Source organism: Meleagris gallopavo, chromosome 12 (assembly GCF_905368555.1).
Source record: "Meleagris gallopavo chromosome 12, MGAL_WU_HG_1.1, whole genome shotgun sequence".
Lineage (NCBI taxonomy): Eukaryota > Metazoa > Chordata > Aves > Galliformes > Phasianidae > Meleagris > Meleagris gallopavo.
Window position 1 is genome coordinate 18,451,918 of NC_139415.1, and position 9,327 is coordinate 18,461,244.

General features: G+C 43.6%; 1 protein-coding gene across 5 annotated transcripts in view; it reads left to right on the plus strand.

Moving 5' to 3' along the window:
* MAP2K5 (mitogen-activated protein kinase kinase 5) overlaps positions 1-9,327 on the plus strand; it is a 110,442-nt gene that overhangs the window by 68,383 nt on the left and 32,732 nt on the right. For 3 of the 5 annotated variants that reach the window (XM_085234403.1, XM_085234402.1, XM_010717608.2), the window contains exon 17: positions 1,429-1,458. The exons of the other annotated variants lie outside the window; for them this stretch is intronic. In XM_085234403.1, coding sequence (XP_085090529.1) covers positions 1,429-1,458 — 30 coding nt within the window. The remainder of the gene's footprint in view (positions 1-1,428; positions 1,459-9,327) is intronic. 5 annotated transcript variants of the gene reach the window in all.

Genomic DNA, 9,327 nt, shown 5'->3' on the forward strand with positions numbered 1-9,327 from the left:
CTCCACCGCTTCCCTACCTTTCTACAGCTCTGCCTTGTTGTTTGTACTTCAGGTGGTTCTGTGCTGCCAACCGGGCTGAAATTTCATCATAGGTTATATAGGCACAGCTGCCTCAGCTGCAGTCTGCCTAGGTCAAATAACCCTGGCACTGAAGAGCTCAAATGACAGCAGCAGTACAGTGCTTTCACCCAGCGCTGGCAGTAGACAGCACGGCTGAGACCTTTGGCACTGATGCTGCTGCTCGGCCTGAAGTGAGTGTGGGTTGTCATGCAGACAAATTGATGATGGCATTGCATCCATAACTCTGGGTAGATCGCCTCCTGAAGTTCACAGTATCACGGAGTTGTTAAGGTTGGAAAAGATCCCCAAGTCCAACCCCAACCCATCACCATGCCCATGACCACGTCCCTCAGTGCCACATCTCCAGGTTCTTGGGACAGCGACTCCACCACTTCCCTGGGCAGCTGTTGTGCCTGACAAGGGTAACCACCTCCTGAAGGAAGGGAAGCGTAAGTGCCAGTTAGCAGCAGTGTCACGAACCCACCTGCCTACAGCTCTTTTGTAGGCAGTGCGGGGACGTGGGCTTCTTCAGAAGGCACATCAGAACACAAAGGTGCCCACAGTGCACTTCTGGGGAGTCCGTGTCAACTCTGAAAACCCATGTCCTTCACTGGATGGTAGACAAAATAGAATGGTTGTATTTTGCTGAAATTCTTTCAAAGGTTCAGATGCCTGTGGGGGAAACTTAAACTCTTGTACCAAACACAGGATTTCTCGTGGACTGATTATTAGCTGTGGCGTTGTGGCAGTGTTAATGTTGTTGAGTCTAACACCAATACTAGCAGTTCCATCGGTAATGCATCAAGTAAGGGATGATACAACACATGCTGTTCATATGGCACACAATTGAAAGCAGGTTTGAAGGAAAGCCCGTGTATTGTAATGCAGGTGCCAAGTTCTCTCTCCAGATCTCACACACAGGTTCCTAGCTGGGTTTGACACCGATAGGGAAACAAACCTCAGCTATATAACCCAGATTTTACTCTGAGCTGCTTAGGGAAGGACTTAGGGAGTTCAGTGCATGCTCTACAATACCTGCTCATTGCAGATAATTAGCAGGAAGGTCAGTGTCGGTGGCCTCGCTGCTGAGGCTGAACTGGTTTAATTTAGAGAGTCCTCAGGAACTTGGGCATCAAACAGAGTCGCTGAGTGGTACAGACAAAAGCTTGAGAAATACAGAAATATGCAGAAATGTAAAACAAGGGCTAATTGTTGTGAATGGCTCCATTCTAAATGCAGCTCTTTGTGTACTTCTGCTGGCATTTTCCCATTTATACAATAGTAAGAGTTGAGTACTTTTCTCTCTTTAAGAAAATGTGCCCTCCATGCAAATCTGTGTAACTAGACAAATATTATTTCCTTTCCCAGCTTGCTCTTGGGAGGTTTCCATATCCTCAGGTAAGATTGTTCATTACTGCTGTTTGCCACTGTGACATTCATTCCTATGTATGAAGGTGCAGAGAGCAATTGTGAACATTTGAGCCACATACAAATAAATCTGTCCTGTTAAATTGAAAAGTACTATCTTGAAGGAGTCATTTAGGAGTCTGTATTGATTTTTTTTTTTTTTTTTTTTCTTTTTTCCCCCCAAACTCGAGATTTTCTCTTCCCTGGAGAGAAGCAAAATTATGATGATGTTAATGATTGTTTTGTTGTGAGATTAAAAAATAATCCCATATGTACAGCACTGCTTTTGATGCCAGGAAGATGCATCTACTCCTTTTTTCTATATTCATTTTTCAGTTCCAATTTTAAATGGTGTTACAACCGCCTAAAATCAAATCAAAGATATAATGTGAGTGGAATATGTAAAAGGATTCTGGATTCTCCCTTTTAAGTGGAGATATGCTAACATTAACTGGTGTTTGTGTTTATATTCTGACATTTTCTAACTCATAAAACTATTTCCAACTTGGCTATGGCCATTGCACTGTATTACCATTTTTGCTTTGCACGCTTGAAAAAAACACGAAGCTCTGAACAGAACCATCAATCCCCAAATATGTTTGGTGCTTCCTTTAAATTCTTGTTGCGAGATGGGTGTTAGAATTCATAAGCACAAACTATTCTGTAGTTCTTCAAATCGTTCTTTCCTGGGAGAGGGGAAAAAGTGAAGTGTCCAGGGACTAAAATGAATTATTTGAATGTGGTTTTTATGTTTTCTTGTGTTTTATGAGCGCTGCTTTCTGCATCTTGGTCTATACAGATCAGAGTGCCTGGAGGCATGTCTGATTTAAAGGTGGTGTTGGTCTGTGCTCTTTAAGCATCTATTAACTTGCTATTATTATGCAAATAACTGTTGTAATACACATACTAATTTATGCATGGTTAGATTATGCAGATGCCTCACAAACATGGTTATTGAATAATAGGCTGGGACTCATTCTCTCCCATTTTTATAAGCTGTTTTAAGCAAATTCTCCTGACAGTTTTATGGACTTGTAAAGATTCTGCGTACGTGGAAATACACTGATTTTGCACTGCATCTCATGTGGAAAACATTTACTGACCAAAAGAAAGCTGTCGTTGGGTACCCAGCAGATTTTGTCCGTATTTTCTCCGTGCTGTGAAATGAAACCTCTCCTTTGAGAGTGGGCTGAAAAAGCAGCTCCTGTGCTGCAGTGCCCTCCATGTGTTGGCACAGCCAATGGTGCTCGTTGGGCATCTCAGTGCCCTTTGTGCCAAACCTGAGTCTGGGGGATGCAGCTCAGGCTGCCCTCTATGCACAGAGGCATTGGAGCTGGGGAGGGAGGTTGGGGTGCTTGCATTGTGGATGGCTCCAGACCAAAACTTGTTTTCTAACCTGGGAGCAGAACATGATTGCTAGTTTAAGATCCCTTTTATTTTTTTTTTTATTTTTTTTTTGCTATTCTAATTAAAAAACAGATCGCATTTGTAAAAGAATATTTGGCAAGTCAGTAGGCCATGAAATTGTGTATATTTTTTAATGCAAAACAGTTGAAGAGGTGAAACTTTAGAATGTAGCTAGTAAGGTTTTCAGGCAACTGCTTTTTGTAAGGGCTTTATGTGAAGTATCTGCATTTTGGATGCAAGCGCTCATAGCTGGTCACAGAACCCTCAGCACCTCGCTCTGGCCAGGTGGATAATTGTAGGCTGTTGGGTTTGTTTAATGTCTGTGTGAATATATAACGGACCCATTCATAACTGAGTGGATCCTCAGCGTGTGGCTGGGTTTGTTGAGGTGATTGAGGCTGATGGCACGTGGGCTCACTGTTTGTCCCCCATCAGCTTGGGCTGACTTCCCTCTGCCAGCGGGAGGTGTGGGTCAGTGCTGGGGAGCGCCTGAAACTGCCCACAAAGTACTTTTGCCTCCAGCTGTAGCTGAACAAAAAAGGAGTTTTTCCCCTCTACTTTTATGTTGCAGACAAATGTTGTGTACAAACTCAGTTTAAATGAACGAGATTTATTTGGGGAATCCTTGTAGTGTGGAGATTCAGGACTCCTGCAATACGCCCGCACAATTAAAGGCTGTTTTTTTATGTGGCCTTTAGTAGAATATTTTAAGGATAAAATGCAGCACTTTTCATTTTCCATGTGTTTTATGAGCATCTATTTTGCTAACACTTATTTGTCACGTTGTCATTATTTAATCTTCTGTTAAAGTCGTGTCTGGGAAGCACTTCAGTGAGCAACCAACTGCGTACGGAAGGGAAGTTGCTTATGGGTTTAGAGTTCATTGTAATCTTCAGATTTTAGTTACGGAGTTACTGTCATTTTTAGTCACAATATGCAGTTCATTTCATAATCTGTCAGTAGCTGCCAACGGTGGTGATCTGAGTAAGGAAATGAGGAACAGCAGCGCTTAGAACAGGCTTTCCCACTATGAGAACTCCACAAAGGGAACTCAGATCCTTAAAGTGAGGTGACACGAGAAACGTGGTGAGTGCTTGTCACGTTTTGTTGTTTGTTTTCCTGGCACGCTGTAAAATTCCTTTTGGAAGAGGTAGTGTATGAGACTCATAGGACTTTCTGTAGAAACAAACAGATGCACGTAGGGGTATATTCTTCCCCTGATGCACAGCTCCATTCAAATAAGCGGAGTGGTGCACACACACACTGGCATGAAAAACTCTTTAGAATGAGGTTATTTCCTATGGAAGCGTTGGAAACTGCAAGGAGAGCCCTTTCCCTGCTGGTGCCACTGGTGCAGGCTTTGAGATAAGTGAAAGATCAGCTTATAAGAAATAAGTTCCAAATTTCATGTAAAAGTTTAATCTTAATTCCTCTGGTTTTGGCGGCAGGTTATTCATTTCCACAGAAAGAGCTGTAAAAAATATATGTTCAGATACATATGTATAAAAACAAGAGAAGGCCACGGGACCTCAGAGCAAATGGAATTAAATTGGAAGCTGGAAGCCCAAAGATGTGCAGTAGCTGAGTGCGCTTCGTCGCTGCGTCAGTGTGGTGTATAAAACATGATGGGGGCAATGGCTTGTTTAATGCTAATGCAATTTAGGAAAAATGAAAAGAATTGACCACTAAGTATTCCCGGCTTGTAGTCCAACTTTGCACAAAGCAGGATGCTGGAGGACTGCGTCCATCAGGGAGATGCTCCGGTGCCGCTGCCGTCAGCGCTGGGTGTCAGATGTGCTGCGTTGGGAGGGACGTTCTGCCTCCTTCAGCCACTGTTCTGGGCCAGGGTTAATAAATGACAGGAAAATGACCCAAAGTTTATAAACCTGCCCCCCCTCCCATGCACACCTCCTGCCCCGCTTCTCCCCCACCCCAAATCTGAGCAAACAGTGCCCCCGGTATTGTAAAGCTTTGAACGTTTTCACACTCCATTAATTTATTACTCCTCTTTCCTCATCTTTAAATTTATTTCCCCCCCTCCCTCCTTTTTTTTTTTCCCTTCCCTTAAAAAAAAAAAAAAAAAAAAAAAAAAACCCGGCTCCCCGCTGCTACAGCGATTTTCATCTTGTTGTTAATTTTCCCTGCTCCATATGGAGCTCCAGACATTTCACCTGGAGGCTGTACTAGATTTTGCTGTAGCGATCGCACTTCCGGAGGCCAAAACTGTCATTTAAGGTTCCCGGTGCATCTGTCTACGCCAGGCTTTTCGCTGGCACCGGAGAGCTGGGATAACAAATTGGATGCACCTGAGATTGGGGTGCGGAGCGCGGAGCCGCGCGTCCAGCATCGCCCGAGCGCGGGGAGACGGAGAGGAGCAAATATTTCATCCCGCCTTGTCATTGATTAGAAAAGAGCCTTTAATTTCATTTCACCCCATGTTGTGATTAATTTGCATTCTTTGTCAGAAGTTAATGGAGTTTTTTATGGTTCACTCTGAAATCCTTGAAGACATCAGAGTTGATCTGATGTTTATACAACCGCCAGCGGAATTTTTTCGTGTGATTGATGGAGAGCTTGATGTTATTCCAAACGGCTTTTTAAGCTGTTTTTAAGAATTATTTGAATAAAATGCGAGCGAGATATTGTTATAACGATCAAGATTATCTGTTAAAAATCTGTTTCAAATAAAGAACGCGATAAGTAGAAAAAAAAAAAAAAAAAAGATCAGAAAGAGACGAGGGATGATGGATGCCGGAGATGTATTTCTTAAAATATATCATCCCTGCATTCAAATAACTTCCTTCAAAAGGCACCGAAAGTCACACGAACCTTCACTGAATGTTTTGAAGAAGCGGAGTTTTGCAGCACGGCGCAGGGCTGTGAGGAAGGGGCTGAGCCGCGCTCGGGTTTTTCCCCTCTGTTTCCCCTGGCATCGGCACGGAGCCGCGGCCCCGCTGACTGAGAGCCATCCTTAATTCCCACTGCAAACAAACCTAAGTGGATAATAGGAGGTTTTATAGCCCGAGCAAGCGCTGCACGCGTGCCTTTATAAGAAAATATACGGCCTTTATAAGAAAATATGTGGCTGAAAAGGCTCAGTGCGTGCCGTTTTGTGCTGCTCCCGTTGGGGAGAGGTCTGTGCTTCTCCAGTGCCCGACACACGGACGGCTCTGGGCCACAGCACAGCCCCGCTCCGGGCTTCCAGCAGTGAGAGATCTCCCATCTCTGTTAGCATGTTTCATTGCTGGTGTTGTTTTTTAAAGGGGGGGGAGCTGGTTCTTTTTATTCTTTTTTTTTTTCTTGCAAGATTTTGTGTTCCGCCCTCGCTGTGATTTCTGCACTAAGATTTAATTGTAGGTCAAAAAAAAAAACCAAAACAAAACCGAACCAACCAAGCGCCTGTGAGCGCTCCCATTTCAAACAGATTCATTTGGTTGCTGCGTCTCAGCTTGCAAAATAATTGCGTGGCTTTAAGTGGAGCTGCAGCTTTCTGAGCCCTCTATGAGCACAGCCTGGGATTCTTTTTGTTACATGCAATCCATACTATTGACCAAATTTGGCCTGGTTTCATTGAAATGTAAGCAGGTTGTCAGGGAAAAAAATACTTAGTTTAACTTGGCATGCAAAATAGCCGTTCTGCTGTTGTTTTTTCGATTGACAGAAACATCCTTTAAGCATTCATTTATTTTGTGGGGATGAATGGAGGGTTGGTTGCAGCACGTCTCCTAGTGAAAGAAATCTTATCTTCCACATACATCATGATAGAGAGCCATTTAAATGGCATTAAACACTGCTCAAATGCTAGTGCCAAAACAGTGATTTTTCTCCCGGTTAAATTTGGATCGAATCTTTAAATATCACAGATTTGTGCAAATATTTTTGCTTTTATTATGTGTTCCAGCAATCACTGGAAATATTGGAAGTTCTCTGCTATCATTTAAACTCCTGACAATGACCACAAGTTTCATCAGATACCTCATCCTTTAGATAATGCACTTTGAGTACATTTTACCTTCGTCAGATTTTGTCCTTTATCAGCAATAATCCAGTGCTTAAATTTGATCCATTTGTGAGACCCATTTGAGTGGAGTTTTGGATTTGCTTTGTAGCAAGTGCACAGATTTTGGCACTTGTTTTATTTCTGTTGCACGTATCAAGGTGCATTTGTCTATAGATTTTTAAAATTTTAATCTTCCTGTTGGGTTCTTAAAAAAGAAGAAAAGGAAATCCTTGCTTGAGCACTCTGCTCTAGCGTGGGGATGCAGGAAACCAGTAAAAGCTAATTGTCATTTGTCTTTCTGAGGGGGAAAATGAGCTCGCAGAGGGGATCCCCACCATTCTGTCTTTGGGTCAGGATGTAAGTTTGTGTTTTCCAGTTGGTTATGGCTTTTTTTCTTTTTAATTGTCACAATGTTTATTGTTTAAATAAGAAACAGCTTAATGGAAGCAGCTCTTCTCTTGTTCCACGCCGTTCTCTCGCCCTCACAGCACAGCTGGGGCCTTTTTGACTGCACTGAGCAAGATCCTGGAACGATGTTTGCCCTGAGAGCTCCGAACCAGGAATGAGAGCAGATCCAAGAGAAAATGGTGGCCTTTCTTTGGAAGATTTTTCCAAACACGCAACGTCTCCAGCACAAGTTGGTGCTTCTATGGAAAGGGAGATGTGCTGTGCTATCCTCCCTCCCAGCTCCACAACCAGCAGTGGGACCATGGAGTCACTTTCCTGAGTGGGAAGAGTTTCTTGAGCTTGTCCCTGGGTGGTGGGCTCTCCCTAGGAAGGGGGGAGCAGTGGGTTGGCTGGTTGTGCAGGTGGCAATTTAGGAAGTGTCAGCATGTATTGGATTGACTAAAAGCGTTCGCCTCCTCCATGCTCTCAGCAGGCTCTCTTGGCTTGGAGGAGGAGGAGGAGGCACGTTTCCTTCCAGCTAACCAGGACCTGGGGATGAGCAGAGGTGGGAGTGCAGCAGCTCCAAGGGCAGCCAAAGGAGTTCAGAGAGGAGCTGGTTGGGCTCAAGGATCACAGAGGTCTCTTCCAACCTCAGTGATTCCATCAATTGTGCTCTGTTGTTTGGAGGTCCAGGCTTGGAGGTGCCAGCCCCGTGGAGCCACGTGTGTAACTCACAGTGCATTGCAGTGCTGGCTGTGGTGAGCAGTGGAGTGATGCAGGATAGGTTGCCTGTCATTGCCCAAACCCTCTGCCCCTCAGTTCAGTTCCCACTTGTATACCTGCATTTTGACCTCTGTGGGTCCTTTCTTTCAGGTATCCCTAGAATTGTGTCATTTCTGGTCGTGTATGATCACAGTCGGTTTTATAGCTTGTCAGCAAAAGCTCAAGACTTCTCTAGGTGGGTTCCAGTGGCAAGTTTTAACCAGGGACTTCTTACCTTTTTCCTTCCAAGCAAGCAGGGACGTACAGTAATGAGGAGGGAGCATCCTGATGGATGTCCGCCTGCTGGCCTTCAGCACTTCTCTTTGGCATCTCATTGCTAACTGGGATGTCTTAAACATTACAGTTGGGCTCGGTGACCCTGATGGGCCCTTTCCAACTCAGGCTGTTGTATGATTCTACTAAATTCAGCACTTTCCCCAAGCCTTGCTCCTCCCCCATTCCTGCTGATCAGGAGCAATGTTAGCAGCGGCATCCTGGTCCCACTCCAGCTGTGGCTGTTGTTGGCTTTTTATGCTCCCTCCGTAATTCCAGCAGTTTTTCATGCCCGGTTTGTTGAATTGTGTTACTAAACTCTGGTAAACAGATTTCTCTGAGAAGTGGCTGCAGTTCAATGGTGGATGAAATAATCTCTTTATATAAATTTGCTTTCAGACCTCTGGGAAAACCAGCGTAATATAATTGTAAGAATATATTTAATATTAAGGTTGTTGTGAATTGTGTTTTTTTATTATTATTATTTTGAAATTGTTTCTCTTCCTTTTTTCCATCCTTTGTTTTGTGACAGCGATAGGAGTTTGCCATTTGCAAAATCCTCATGGTGGGATTGAGTTGCTCAGAAATTTGGGAACAAATCAGAGGGGTTGGGCTGACTGGGTTTGGTGCTTCCACCTCCTTCAGAAGCTTAACCAACTTCAATTTTGCAAAGAAGTATATTTTATAGAGGTATATATGGTAAAATCCATGGTGGTGAAGACCAAAAGGAAGTGCAGTACTCTTGCAAAGTCCTCTTCCAGTCCTACCAGTGCAGAGATCGAACGAGTGTGCTTTGGTCATTTGTTAATAGGGAACAATCTCTGTGGTTGCTGCTGCTCAGTAGAATGTAACCTTCCTTCCCAAAGGTTAAAAATGAGCTGCACGTACTTCTAAAATCAGCAGTTCCCTGGATTGGAAAAATAAATGTTCTACAGTGCAGCCTCCTTTAAAAACAGTACTGCATGAGTTGTTGGTTTATGTGTTCTTCAATTAATTTTAATTTTTTTAAGTAACAAAAAATTCACTGGCTT